Below are 14,463 nucleotides of genomic sequence, written 5' to 3'. Positions count from 1 at the left end.
CCCCCTGACGTTCGGGGCGCGTCGCCACGGCAACCCCCGCTCCGCCAATCAGAGAGGGTATTGAGACCGGAGCCAATCAGAGAAGACTTCACTGGACGGGTGAGACCTCATCAGCTAATCGACAAGGCTATTTTTGCCCAGCCAATCACACGGCTTATCTCTCCTGGGCCATGAGCGAGCCTTTATTCCATCAACCAATCAGAAACGGTTAGTTTTCGGCTCAGGGGACGTCAGCCAATCATTGCGTACCCCTAGTTCCGTGATTGGATCATAATCCAATGACAGAACGCCTCTTGCATGTCTCACCCAATCCCCAGCCTGTCTCTGACATCATCCAATCATCGACCGGAACACTGGGCGACTAACCCCGCCCCTCCTTCTCTCTCATCCAATGGGGAGGAGGAGAAGGGGGAAAAAAATCTTCGCCCCGCGCATGTGCAGTGCGAGATAGGGGGGCGGGTCTTGGGAGTGTCAGATGAGCGCGTGCGCAGTGGTGGGGCTGGGGAGGGGGTGGGCCTGGCTGGGTGGAGAGTGGAGCCCCGGAGGGCAGCGCGGGCCAGGTGAGAACCCGACGGGGGGGGAGGGGATACTGCTTCCCTCCCTTCCCCTCCATTCGTCCCGCCCATAGCCCCTCTCCCATGGAGTGGGGGTGCTGGGGGGGCGGCAAGAGGGGTGCGGGTGCCATAGTGGTAGGAGTAGGGTTGTGTATGGGGTTGGGCAGGGGAGGGATTTGGGGGTGGCAAAGGGAGCTGAGGGGGGCTGGGTAAGAATCCAGCAGTTGAGCGGGGGGACAAAGGTGATGGGGGTGGGGAGGTACCTGACCCCTTCTTGTTTCCCTTCCAGGTGAGGCTCAACCCCTGGGCTGACCTCCACCCCCAGCTGCTGCTGCTGCCTGGAGCCCCCCGACTGGCAGCACCATGTCGGGGCCAGGGAGCAAGCGGGCGGCTGGGGATGGGGGCTCAGGGCCCCCTGAGAAAAAAGCCAACCGGGAGGAGAAGACGACCACCACCCTGATCGAACCCATCCGCCTGGGGGGCATCTCTTCCACGGTCAGTGCCACGTCAGTGCCTGGGGTGGTGAATGGGGACTGTTGGTGGGCAAGTGGGGCTGGTGGATGGAGGGCATTTGGGGAATTCAAGAGGAACTGGAGGACATGGAAGGGATTTGGGAACCCTGGATGGGCAAGTGGAATGGGGGGAAGCTGGGTGTCATTTGGGGCTATCTGGGGAAGGCAGGGTGGAGGGAGGGGAAGTGGGTGGGGATCCCTGGGGAGGATGCAGCTGCGGGAGTGGGGGAGTGGCAGGGAGCTGGTGCTGACCCCACCCCCACTGCCCCCCCACCCAGGAGGAGATGGACCTGAAGGTGCTGCAGTTCAAGAACAAGAAGCTGGCGGAGCGACTGGAGCAGCGCCAGGCCTTTGAAGACGAGCTGCGTGAGCGCATTGAGAAGCTAGAGAAGCGTCAGGCCACAGATGATGCCACACTGCTCATTGTCAACCGCTACTGGAGCCAGGTGAGATCCCTCCCCCCCACACCACCCCTGCCACGATACCTCCCCGCCACCTTCTGCCACAGCTCTCCCCCATGATCTCTCCCCGACCCTGTCTGTGGCCATGGGCTTCCTGCCACATGTTGCCCCCCCCCCCCCTGATCCTCCAACTGTGCATTCCACACCCACTCCTCCCCCATCCCAGCCACAACCCCCTGGCCGCATTCCACTACCCTGTCACAATCCCCCATCCCCCCCAACCTTGCCCCAATGCCCCCCACCCTGCCATGCGGCTTATTATCATCTGCAATTGGAGAGCTGCCTCTTTGGACCCCTGGCGTATCTCCTGAGTCCACGCGTGCTAAAGTGACACCTTAGACTTGTTGTACTCTAGTGGGGCTGAGCGATGGGGATCAGGGAGCCAGGACTCCTGGGTTCTCTGGTCTGTTACCATAGTCTTCCTCTGTCCCTCCTAGAAACCTCTCTTCTGCTTGTATATCTCCCCCACTCAGTGAATCCCCATGAAGGGGGAGACAGGTGTTATTTCCTCCCCCAGGCCTGAGCTGGGCTGACTTCCCACCCCATCTCGATCTCCCCTGTAGCTGGATGAAAACGTGCAGGTCCTGCTGAGAGGCTACGATGGGAACTGCGAGTCCTCAGCCCCCGGAGGCCCTTCTCCCCCCTCCACAGAGGAGCCCAAGCCAGAGTCAGCGGGACTGGAGCCTGAGAACACAGCCAGCCCTAGTACTGAGGGCCCTGATAGGACAGGTGAGCACGGGAGACGTACTAAGCTGCAGGGGACAAAGCGGTGGGGCTCAGCAGGAGGTGTTGTGCTGCAGGGCATGGGGGAGGGGGCTTGACAAGGGGATGCCGCACTGGTGGGGCTCGGTGGGATGGGGATGGTGCTCTCTCCTCATAGTCAATGTTGATCTCAACATAGCGCTAACCCCTTCTCTGTCCCCCTCCTACCCCTGCAGAAACAGCCCCACCCCTTGTGGCCACGGCCACGCCCTGGAAGGCCGGGGGGCTCCTGCTGAATGAGCCGGCCCTGTCGTTCCTGGCCACGCTGGCCAGCAGCAGTAGCGAGGAGATTGAGCTGCAGCTGCAGGAGCGCATGGAGTTCTCCAAGGTGGCCGTGTCCCGTGTGGTCGAAGTCTCCAACAAGATCCACCGGCGCACTGAAGAGCTGTGCCAGAAGATCCACGCCCGTGGTAAGCTGAATGCCTGGGTCCTATCCCAGCCCTGGGAGGAGAGCGGGATCTAGTGGGTTAGAGCTGAGGTGCCGGGAGTCAGGACTCCTGTGTTCTCAGAGCTGTGACTCCTTTACAGCAGACTTTGACCAGCTGGATGAGGTGTTGAAATCCTTGAACAAAGAGCTGATGAGAGAGAATCAGCGGCTGCAGGACTTGGCTATGCAGCTGCAGGAGAAACACCACAAGATCTCGCTGGAGGTATGAGCTGGCTCCCACAATAGAGGGTCTGGCTGGCTCAGGGGTGGGGAATGAGACACGGAGCCTTTCCCCTCCAATCACAGGGTTGGGGACTGGCTGGCTCGGGGTGGATCTGGCCCCGCTTACGCCTCTTTCTCGCCTGCGCAGTACACGGAGCTGCAGGACAAGGTGACGTCATCGGAGACCAAGGTGCTGGAGATGGAGACGACGGTGGAGGATTTGCAGTGGGACATCGAGAAGCTGCGCAAGCGTGAGCAGAAGCTCAACAAACACCTAGCTGAGGCGCTGGAGCAGGTGACCTGCCTCTATGCCCAAGGCTTCCCTTTTCTCGTCCCCCCAGACCCCTTCCTGGGTCTTACTGCTCCTTCCTGGCCCCATTGCAGCTGGACCCATAGTTCCTCTCTGCTGCCTGTCTCTGGGTCCCATTCTTGCTCTCCTTTTCAGCCCCCATGTCTGGGGCTCGCTGCCACCCGTGTTCATTCCTCAGAGCACTGGGGAGGCCTGATCGGAGAGGGGGTGACTAACTCTTTTTCTGATCTTTTGCAGCTCAACTCCGGTTACTACGTGTCAGGCAGCTCTGGGGGCTTCCAGGGTGGGCAGATCACACTCAGCATGCAGAAGGTGAGGGGGTGGGGGAGCTGGGAACTAAGGAGAGCCAGGGATCTCTGGCATTTGGGCAGGTGGAGGTGAGGGTCCCAGTGGGTGGGATCCTAATGCAGAGAGGGGTGGGGGTGTCAGCCCTGGGTTGGGCTGGGGAGTCCTGGTACAGGGAAGGGAAGGGGGATTTCTGGCACTGAGCAGTGAAGGGGGTTGGTCTCATGGGGGGGGGCGGGGTGTTTGACCCTGAGGTTGGGGAGCCTCTTGGTGTGTGTTGGGGGGGTGGTCCCTGGGGTGGGGTTCTGTGGTGGGTGTTTAGGCAATCTTGAGTGCGGGGTCTTGAGGCGGGTGGGAGCCAGCCGCCGTCATTGGAGCCTGTCTTGGCAGTTCGAGATGCTGAATGCGGAGCTGGAGGAGAACCAGGAGCTGGCCAACAGCCGCATGGCTGAGCTGGAGAAGCTGCAACAGGAGCTTCAGCAGGCTGTCAGAACCAATGAGAAGCTCAAGGTAACAGGGCAGAGGGTGGTGCTCTCTGGAGCCAGGCTGGGCAGTGGGGCCTGGCTGGGAGAGGAGGAGGGTGACACCCCTTGGTTCCAGGCTGGGCAGTGGAGCCTGTCTTGGGGCGGGTGGAGAGTGGCAGTCCCTGGAGCCAGGCTGGGCGGTGGGGCCTGGCTGGGAGGGGTGGAGGACTGTGTCCCGTGGGGCCTGGTGCAGAGGGCGGTGCCCCTGGTGCCAGGCCTGGGGGAGATGCTGGGGACTGGCTGTGGCGGAGGGTGGCACCTGTGTCAGTGAGATCCCCCACCCCCAGGTGGCGCTGCGGTCGTTGCCCGAAGAGGCGGTGAAGGAGACCCTGGACTACAAGGTGCTGCAGTCGCAGTTCTCACTGCTCTACAACGAGAGCCTGCAGGTGAAGACCCAGCTGGATGAGGCGCGGGCCCTGCTGCTCACCACCAAGAACAGCCACCTGCGCCACATCGAGCACATGGAGGTGAGGCTGGGAGGACGAGACATAGTTGAGGATGGGGCCTCTTGGGAGGGGCAGGGCCTGTGGGGGGAATGTGCCACACCATTTGCTTGCTGTTTTGGAGGGGTTGTGCCATGTTGGAAGGTACCATTTGTGGTGCCGTGCCTCCTCCTGCTGGGATGTACCACTCTGGCTGGGAGTGGAGGAATCTTTTAACATGCTGTCCGCAGGGAAGCCAATTGGGACTAGGAGAAGAGTGATTCTCCCCCTCCCCCCCGCCTCATTGCAGAGCGATGAGCTGAACCTGCAGAAGAAGCTCCGCACAGAGGTGATCCAGCTGGAGGACACCCTGGCCCAGGTGCGCAAGGAGTACGAGATGCTGCGCATCGAGTTCGAGCAGAACCTGGCTGCCAATGAGCAAGCCGGTGAGAAAGAGATGCTCTCCCCTACTTTCCCCTTCCAGCTCCGAGGGACAGCCTGGCATGGTATATTGCTCCCCCATGCCCGGCCCCCTGGGACAGCCCGGCTTGGTGTATCTCCCTTCCCCATGCCTGGCTTTGTGGGACAGCCCGGCATGGTGTATTGCTCACCTCCCATGTAGTGCAGCCCACCGGAGTGTACAGGCCCCTCACAAGCTGTCCTCTGCCTGCTGGGAGCTTCCCTCTCAGCAGTGTCCTCCGCCCAGCCTGGCGAGCTGCCCAGCCCGTGGCCTGCTGGAACTCCCTCCGCCCAGCATGCTGAGTGTCCTCACAGCATTGCCCTGCCGCAGCCCCTTAGGGGCCGACTCCTGCTCTGTGAGCTTTTCCTATGGCAGCGCGCTCTTGGTGATTAACCCCCACTCACTCAGCGCTGCAAGCATCTTCCTAGCAGTGCCCTGGTGTGGGCTGCTGCTCTGGCATTGCCTACCAGAATCTCTGTACTACAGAGAGCTTTCTCCCACCAGTGTCCTGCCACTAGCTACCCACCCCCCACGGCAGATGCCCCCATTCCTTAAGTGCCAGCCCCCTGCTTTGGGAGAGTGGGATCCTTACCCACCTGTGTAACCTTGGCCCTCCCCAGGTCCCATTAACCGGGAGATGCGCCACCTGATCAGTAGCCTCCAGAACCACAACCATCAGCTGAAAGGAGATGTGCAGCGATACAAGCGCAAACTGCGTGAAGTGCAGGCTGAGATCAACAAGGTGGGGGAGGGAAGGGGGCTTAACAATCCACTCCATGGGGAGGAGAGGGTTTGACTGGCAGAAGGACAGGAAGGATCCACTTTGGGGTAGTAAGTGATCTGCTCTGAGGGCAGCCTGGGATCCATTTGGGGATCCGTTTGGCATAGAGGCAGCATTTTGGGATCTGTTTTGCAGGGATCTGCTCTGAGGGGTGGAGGGGATCCACTTGAAGGGAAGAGCTGCGTTGAGAGATCTGTTAGAGCAGATCTTTTTCTGCCCCTGGGGAGGGGTTGTGCTTAAGGATCCATGTGGGTAGTGGCGAGGGATCGCAATGGGGGAGGTGCAGGGTTTAGGATTCTACTGGGGGGTGGTCAAGGAGGGATCTGCTTGGAGATGGGGGGATGTCTAGGGATCTGCTCAGGGCTGCAGCCCAGTGGCCTGACACCCACTCTCCCTCTCCCAGATCCGAATGCAGTCAAGCGGCTTCCCCTGTGGCTCAGCTGCGCTGGCCCCTGCTCCTGGGCCAGAGGAGCCGGTGGGCATGGTGCCAGCCGTGGTGGTGAAGGAGGAGGAGGGGGCCATGCCTGCCATAGAGGTGAAGAAGGAGACCAAGGAGGCAGTGGCGGCTGTGGTGAAGAAGGAGGAGGCAGTGCCCCCACCTGAAGGAGGGGTGAAGAAGGAGGAGGAGGACCCGCTTCCCCCAGCCCCGCAGCCACCCCCCCCACCCCGCATCAAGGAGCCCCCAGAGCGCCCCAAGGGGAGCCGCGGGGGGGACCGGGAGCGCTCCCGGGATCGCGACAGGGAAGGCTCGGCCTCGACCCGCGAGCGCGACCGCCAGAAAGGCAGCGATGATCCCAAGAAGAAAGACTCAGACCTCCTCAAGCAGCTGCGCATCGAACTCAAGTGAGAGAACCCTGGCGTCCTGGGCGGGGCGTAAGGGAGGCCCTGGCATCTGGCAGGGGTGGGGAGCGGTGATGCCCCAGGTTGGCTGTGGTGTGCAGGGCCCTTATTCCTCTCCCCCTAGGAAGGCCCAGGAGAGCCAGAAGGAGATGAAGCTGCTGCTGGACATGTACAAATCAGCCCCCAAGGAGCAGCGTGACAAGGTGCAGCTCATGGCAGCCGAGAAGAAGACCAAGGCAGAGGTGAGTGAGATCCTCGCAGGGTGGGAGGTCTGGGGGGTGGGGTCTATAGGTAGGATGCGGATCGAGGGATGTAGAGTCTGCCTCACTCTCTGTATGAGTGGATATGGGGCAGACACTCCATCTCTCTGCCCCCTGCAGGTGGAGGAGCTGTGGGATGTGTGCGCGTGGGGGGGGGCAAAGGGGGCATTATGGGGCTGTGACACCGGCTTTCTGCCCCCTGCAGGTGGAGGAGCTGCGGGGGCGGGTGCGGGAGCTGGAGGAGAAGGAGAAGAAGGAGAGCAAGAAAATGGCAGATGAGGACGCCCTGCGCAAGATCAAGCTGGCGGAGGAGCAGATCGAGCACTTGCAGAAGAAATTGGCTGCTACCAAGCAGGTACTGGGATGGGGGAGTGAGGGGTAGATGGGTTGGGAATGGCTGTGGGGCAGGGAGGAGAAGAATTGTGGCAGAACTGGGGGGGCTCTGGGTGTGGGGCAAGGCAAACTGGCAGAAAGGCCTTGGCGGGAGTGAGGCAGGTGGTCCAGGCTCCCCTGACTTCTTCCCTCCCCTTTCCCTCTCCCCTCCCCTCCCCTTCCCCCCCCCCCGCCACAGGAGGAGGAGGCCCTGCTGTCAGAGATGGACGTGACAGGCCAGGCCTTCGAGGACATGCAGGAGCAGAACATGCGCCTCATGCAGCAGCTGCGTGAGAAGGATGATGCCAACTTCAAGCTGATGTCCGAGCGGATCAAGTCCAACCAGATCCACAAGCTGCTGCGTGAGGAGAAGGATGAGCTAGCGGATCAGGTGCTGGCCCTCAAGTCGCAGGTAAGGGGCCCTGTGACCCCGGTGCCCTAGCGCAGCACTAGGGGGTGCTGCGCTGCAGGGAGCTGGGTGGGGCTCAGTAGGGTGGGCCTGTACAGCAGGGATTGGGGTTCAATGGGGCGCTCTCCCCTGGCAATTGGGCTGCCCCCATGCTGCAAGGGGCGGGGGAGCTGGCCGGCTGCGAGTCAGCAGGTGGTGCTCTCCTGATGCGGCTGCGTTGCAGGTGGACGCCCAGCTGCTGGTGGTGCAAAAGCTGGAGGAGAAGGAGCGGGTGCTACAGGGGAACCTGGGCACGGTGGAGAAGGAGCTGACCCTGCGTACTCAGGCCTTGGAACTCAACAAGAGGAAGGTGAGTTGGGGGGCAGGGGTCTAGGCTGTGTCACTTCCCTAGGGGGGAGCTCCTCAACTCTCTGGGGCTGGGCCTAAGGGCTCTAGCCCCCCTCTTCTGCAACAGCAGGTCCGGCTCCTGCTCAGAGCCCTTTGCTCTGTCAGGGATCGACATAGCCTGTCCCTGCCAACCTAGCACCTGTTGGTCAGCTGGAACCTAGCTTCGCAGCATGAGATAGCCACACTCCAGTCAGCGTCCCTCCTAGCGGGACACCTGGTGTCTGTCTCTGTCTCCTTGAGATCTGTGCACATGTGTGAACTCAGATCTTAACTCAGCTGCCTCAGCTGGCCTTCTCCTGCTCCTGCCTCCGTCTGCTTTCCAAAGTGACTGTCACTGGGTTTCCTATTCATAAGTGTGGATCCCAATGTACCGGATCTCAACCCAGATGCTTGGCCGAGCCTCATTTTCCCCTCTTCTCTAGGAGTCATCTGTCCGATTCCGCTCAGTGGCTGGGGAAACTGAGTCATGCGTGTTGGTTATGCAAACATTACAAAAATCCCCACATTCATTGGTGACACAGCCGTAGGGAAGCTCGCAGCATCAGACTAGGCTCTGGCTGGGACCCCGCTGCAGGGGGGAAGCTTGCAGGGCTGGGGGGTGTTCCGCAGTGGGAAAAACTGCAGGAAGATAACGGTGCTTGAGGCACTGCTCAGAGGGAAGCTCACAGTGCCATGACACTCCCCCTCCCGCAGGCGGTGGAAGCGGCCCAGCTGGCCGAGGACCTGAAGGTGCAGCTGGAGCATGTGCAGTGCAAGCTGAAGGAGATCCAGGCCTGCATGGCCGAGAACCGCGCTGCCAAAGAGAAGGAATCCTTCAACCTCAAGAGGGCCCAGGTAGGGACCAGGAGCTGAAGGGCAGGGGCTTGTGGGGCATGCTGGGGGAAAGGGGAGCCCTTGCTGACTGGATCTTTCACTACCCCAGGAGGATATCTCCCGGCTGCGGCGCAAGCTGGAGAAGCAGAAGAAGGTGGAGGTGTATGCTGACGCTGATGAGATACTGCAGGAAGAGATCAAGGAGTACAAGGTGGGCAGGGGGGAACTGGAGAAATAAGGGGAAGTCTGGCACTGTAGGTAGAGCTGGGAGGAGCCTGGTGCTGGGGGGAAGCTAGGCGAGGGGGAGCCCATTGCACTGGAGTTAGTAGGTGAGACGGGAGGGAGCTTTGCCCAAGTCCTGGGGTTTGGGGGAAGGGACCAAGTCTCCCATTAACAGGGTCTGTGACCTCTTCACCCCCCTAGGCCAAGCTGACCTGTCCCTGCTGCAACACCCGCAAGAAGGACGCGGTGCTCACCAAGTGCTTTCACGTCTTCTGCTTTGACTGTGTCAAGACGCGCTATGACACTCGCCAACGCAAGTGCCCTAAGTGCAATGCTGCCTTTGGCGCTAATGACTTCCATCGCATCTACATCAGCTGAGCGCCTGCAGTCTGCCCTCCCACGGGGCCACTGCACAGCCTCCGGGATCCCTTCCACATCCTCTAACCCTGCGTTCCACAGATCATCCCTCCCCCTCCCCCGCACAGATCCACTGGTAGGGATCCACGTGGCAGATCCCCCTCCATTTGCCTTCTGCAGTCCGCTCAACAGATGCTGCCAGGATCCACTTGACACATTTCTGTGGATCCCACCCCCAAGTGATTTCTGATCCCCTGAAGATCTGCTCGTCACACCTCTCTGGATCCTCCCCCGGGCTCTGCTCAGCACTCGTTCTGTGGATTCTGCCAGGGGTCTGCTCCCTCGGGACTGGTCTCTAATGTTTGAACCCCAGTCAGAGCCCTGTTGCCAAGAGGATGCCCTTGGGGGTGAAGCATTGCAGGGAGCAGCCGACTGCTTTTGGGGGTGGGGATTGTTCATTCTAGTTGGAATTTTATTTTATTTTTAAATAATGTTTGGTTATGTGGGAAATAAAGATTGGAGAGTCCCACCGGGGCAAGATCCCCCAGCTTGGGAGCATCTGTATCGGTGCTTGGGGACGGGAACTGGGGGAGGACCACAACCATGGGGCTGTGGATCATGCAAGAAGCTTAGGGTACGTCTATACTGCAATTAAAATCCTGCAGCTGGCCCATGCTAGCTGACTAGGGCTTGCGGGGCAGTTTAATTGCAGTGTGGAGTATTGGGCTCTGGGAGCCTGTGAGGTAGAATGGTCCCAAACTCGAACTGCAATTAAACAGCCCCACAGCCTGAGCGGCGCCAGCAACGGGTGTCTAATTGCAGTGTAGACGTATCCTTAGATTCATAGATCCTAAGCCAGAAGAGACTATTGCGATCATTTCCTGTGTCACACAGGGCAGAGAACTTCCCAAAATAATTCCTAGAGCAGAGCATTCAGAAAAATACCCAATCTTGATTTAAACATTTCAGTGATGGGAAAGCTACTACACCCAGTGGTAAATTGTTCCAGTGGTTACTCTCCCTGTTTAAAATCTATACCTTTTTTCCTGTTGGAATGTGCTAAGCTTCGAATTCCAGCCATTGGATCATGTTAGACCTTCCTCTGCTAGGTAGAAGAGCCCCTTAGCAAATACTTGTTCCCTGTGGAGGTACTTATAGACTGTGGTCAAGTCACACCTTAACCTTCTCTTTCTTAAGCTAAATAGATGGAGCTCCTTCAGTCTGTCACCTTAAGGCAGGTTTTCTTATTTTTAATCATTCTCGGGGCTCTTTTCTGACCCCTCTCCAATTTCTCAACATTTGTCTTTAATTCTGGGCACCAGCACTGGCTGCAGGATTCCAGCACCAGTTGCACCAGAGCCAAATCCAGAGGTAAAAGAACCTCTCTGCTCTTACTCGAGATTCCCCTGTTTATGTATCCCAGGATCGCATTAGCCCTTTTGGCCACGGCATCACAATAGATGCTCACATTTAACTGATTATCCACCAAGACCCCCTGAATCTTTTTCACTCACTGCTTCGCAGGCTAGAGTCCCCCATCCTATAAGTGTGGCAGACATTCTTTTTCTATATGTATATATTTACATTTAGCTGTATTAAAACACATTGTTTGCGCCCAGTTTACAACTGACCCAGATCGCTCTGTATCAGTGACCTGTCCTCTTCATTATTTACCATTCAATTTTTGTGTTGTCTGCAAACATAATCAATGAGGATTTTGTTTTCCTTCTAGGTCATTGACAAAAATGTTAAATAATGTAGGGCCAAAAACTGATCCCCACGGGACCCCAGTGGGAGCACATCTATTCAATGATGGTTCCCCATTTTCAGTTCCAGTGTGAGACTTGTTAGCTTTTAGTCCATTTAATATGTGCCATGTTAATTCGCTATCATTCTAGTTCTTTAAATCAAAATGCCGTGTGGTACCAAGTCAAATGCCTTCCAGAAGTCTAAATACATTGTATCACCACTATTTCCTGTATCAGTCAAACTTGTAATCTCATCAAAACAAAGTTGCTGAAGTTTGATAGGATCTACTTCCCATAAACCCATGTTGTTTGGCATTAATTACATTCCTTTCTTTTATTAAGGGTGTCCCCCATCAGCTGATCTGTTATCTTCAGTGGGATGGATGTCAGGCTGACAAGCCTATTATTACCCAGTTTACCCTGTTTACCCTTCTAAAATATTGGCAAAACTTTTTTGTGTGGTCAGCCAGGGTACTGCCAGGAGGAAGCTCACAGCATCCATGCTTCTGGGGAATGGGAAAGGGGTACCACCTTTTCTGACCTGTCATCTGGCACTGGAAAGGCAGGAATGTCTGAGCAGGGATGAAGGGGTTGTCCCATGACCCCAGAGCCTTCATCCACCCTGTGAAAGTTAAGGGGAATGCTGCATCCCATCAATCTCCCTGCTGCCATGATGGATGAGAGAGGCTGGGATAGAGACCCTATATTTGGGATGCTGCTGCTCTATGCATGATCCAATTTCCTCCCAGAACTGGGGCAGAAAACCCAGGAGCCCAGCCCCCCCACCCACTCTAACCCACTAGACCCCACTCCTTCCCACAGCTGGAGAGAATAATAGAAATTTAGGAATAGAAGGGACCTCAATAGCTCACCTAGGCCAGTCCCCTGCACTGAGGCAGGACTAAATATTATCTAGACCATCCCTAACAGGTGTGTCCAACCTGTTAAAACCTCCAGTGATGAGATTCCACAACCGCCCTTGGTAACCTGTGTGACCCGTCCGTGCCTAGGGTAGCCACCTGAAAATGCCAAGGTCAGGGCAGGCTGTAAAAGGAGAGCAGATTCTTCCAATACTAGTGGGTGACACTGAAGTCAGGCTTCCCAACCAGCCACAAACTGCTTCTGATCCCCCACACTGGTTATAAGAAGCCAAAATAAAAATACACACAGCCCCCTTCACTGTATTCCAGTCTCTGGCTCCCAATCAGCCACTAGGTCCAGTAAAGAGATCAGTTATTTATACTCCATGCTCTTTACTAAAAAGGTTCCTCCTGACCCCAAAGGGTCAGCCACAGTACCAGTTCAATATAAGTTTGGATCTTACACAGAATACCACGCTGCCAGCCAATACTTTAGTAACTGAAACTAAAGGTTTATTATAAAACAGGAAACAAACTATGAGAGAAATGTTAAAGGATTAAAGTAATCAGATACATACAAATGATTGGAAAGTCCATATACATCAGATTTCTAGAATTGTGGAGTTTGCAGGCTTGTATAGTCCCTCTGGTGTACATCCAATACCTGGATGGGTCTCAGTCCTTTGTTTCACAGCTTCAGTTCAGTTGTAGATGAGCTGATCCAGAGGTAGTTGAAGCTGAATCCCGACTGAAATACAAAATGGATTCCCCAGGCCTTTGCCTTATATACCTCCTGGCCCTGGCCATGCTGTTTGTGGAGTTTTACAGGAACTAAGATGGAGTCCAGAGCCACATGGGCCAGTCCTAGTGCCTCATCAGGTATGCTGCCTATGGAATTTCACAGGAACCAAAATGGAGTCCAGGGTCACATGGGCAAGTGGTCCAAAGTCAAATGGGCAAGTCCTGATGGCTCATCAGGTATATCCCTGGCTTCTCCCCCTGGGTCGCTTGCACCTGGGAATGTCTTAATGGGCCATTAAGCAGGCTATTGTTCTGCAGCCATCCTGTCTGAGTCGTTACCCAGACAGCACAATTTGAAATGCTGATATGTCAAATGTATCCATAACTTCCATCTCACATATAACACTGAACATAAACATCATCTTACTAAGCACATTATAGTCTTTCTAACAGTACCTGACATGGCATATCTCACATGAATTATTATGATTTTGACATATTGATGTTAAACAAATGCCCCCCCTTCCCTCCAATCCAGCCAGTGTGACAACTTGTTCCAGTGCTTGTACCTACCCTTACAGTTAGGCCGTTTTTCCTAATGTCTAATTTAAATCTCCCTTGCTGCACTGTAAGCCCATTACTCTTGTCCTGTCCTTAGTATATACGGAGAACAATTTGTCACCCTCCTCTTTATAACTTGAAGATTATTATGTCCCCCTTCAGTCTTCTCCAGAAAAAAAAGTTTTTTTCAGTTTTTCCTCATAGGTCATGTTTTCTAGACCTTTAATCATTTTTGTTGCTCTTCTAGACTTTCTCCAATTTGTCCACATCTTTCCCAAAGTGTGGTGCCTGGAACCGGGCACAGTACTCCAGTTGAGGCCTTATGAATGCTGAGTAGAGTGGAAGAAATACTTCTCTCATCTTACAATACTCCTGCAAATACATCTCAAAATGATGTTTGCTTTTTTTGCAACAGTGTTACATTGTTGACTCATAATTAGTTTGTGATCCTCTACAACTCCCAGATCCTGGTCTGCAGTACTTCTTCCTAAGCAGTTACTTCTCATTTTGAAGAGTTCCATTTTGTATTTGTGCAACTGATTTTTCCTTCCTAAGCATAGTACTTTGCATTTGCCTTATTGAATTTCATTCTATTTATTTGATTATTTCTCCAGTTTGTTGAGATCATTTTGAATTCTAATTCTGTCTTCCAAAGTGCTTGCAACCCCGCCCAGATTGGTATCATCCGCAAACTTTCTAAGTGTACTCTCTGTGCCATTATCCAAATCCTTTACGAAAATATTGAATAGAATTGGACCCAGGACAGATCCCTGCAGGACCTTTAATATTTTGGCCATTGCTGTATTTTTCTGTTATTGTCTTTCCCTCTTCCCTGAGTTATAGGTGTGTCCTGTCTTTGATCGTCGTCTTCTAATGTATTTGTAAAATGTTTTCTTGTTACTCTTTATGCCCCTAGCTAGTTTAATCTTGTGCCTTGGACTTTGTAACTTTGTCCCTATGCGCTTTCTTTTTCTTTCCCTTTCCTTTTTTCTTTAATGGTCATCCTTTGTAATTTTTACTTCATTTCCACTTTTTGTATGACCCGTTTTTGAGTTTCAGGTCTTTGAAGATCTGGTTAAGCCAGAGTAATCTCTTATCATACTTCCTTCTCTCCTAAGGATGGGGATAGTTTGCTCTTAACACTGTTTCTTTACAAAACTGCCAACTCCCCTG

General features: G+C 55.2%; 2 protein-coding genes across 4 annotated transcripts in view; one reads left to right on the top strand and one right to left on the bottom strand.

Annotated features, from left to right (window-relative positions):
- The window catches only part of LOC137143264 (zinc finger protein 436-like), a 604,313-nt gene that overhangs the window by 265,823 nt on the left and 324,027 nt on the right, over positions 1-14,463 (bottom strand). The gene's annotated exons all lie outside the window — the stretch shown is intronic.
- RNF40 (ring finger protein 40) lies at positions 492-10,297 on the top strand. 3 transcript variants are annotated; one of them, XM_067532956.1, is made up of 20 exons: positions 492-560; positions 844-1,049; positions 1,345-1,512; positions 2,091-2,256; positions 2,466-2,699; positions 2,821-2,939; positions 3,087-3,233; positions 3,486-3,560; positions 3,924-4,043; positions 4,345-4,524; positions 4,790-4,925; positions 5,560-5,681; positions 6,124-6,563; positions 6,685-6,802; positions 7,026-7,175; positions 7,392-7,604; positions 7,825-7,950; positions 8,682-8,822; positions 8,911-9,012; positions 9,225-10,297. In XM_067532956.1, exons 2-20 carry the CDS (start codon positions 918-920, stop codon positions 9,399-9,401), a joined length of 3,066 nt encoding a protein of 1,021 aa, XP_067389057.1. In that variant the 5' UTR covers positions 492-560; positions 844-917; the 3' UTR covers positions 9,402-10,297. The 3 variants fall into 3 exon arrangements, with proteins under 3 accessions (XP_067389057.1, XP_067389056.1, XP_067389055.1); XM_067532955.1 differs by having other exon boundaries at positions 2,818-2,939; XM_067532954.1 differs by having other exon boundaries at positions 2,818-2,939; positions 3,087-3,560.

The sequence above is a fragment of the Emydura macquarii genome, unplaced genomic scaffold (genome assembly GCF_026122565.2).
Source record: "Emydura macquarii macquarii isolate MOO-44397 ecotype Brisbane River unplaced genomic scaffold, CSIRO-AGI_Emac_v2 contig_3305, whole genome shotgun sequence".
NCBI classification, from domain to species: Eukaryota; Metazoa; Chordata; order Testudines; family Chelidae; genus Emydura; species Emydura macquarii.
The sequence above is the reverse complement of the archived record's forward strand: the minus strand, read 5'-3'. Positions and strand labels throughout refer to the sequence as shown.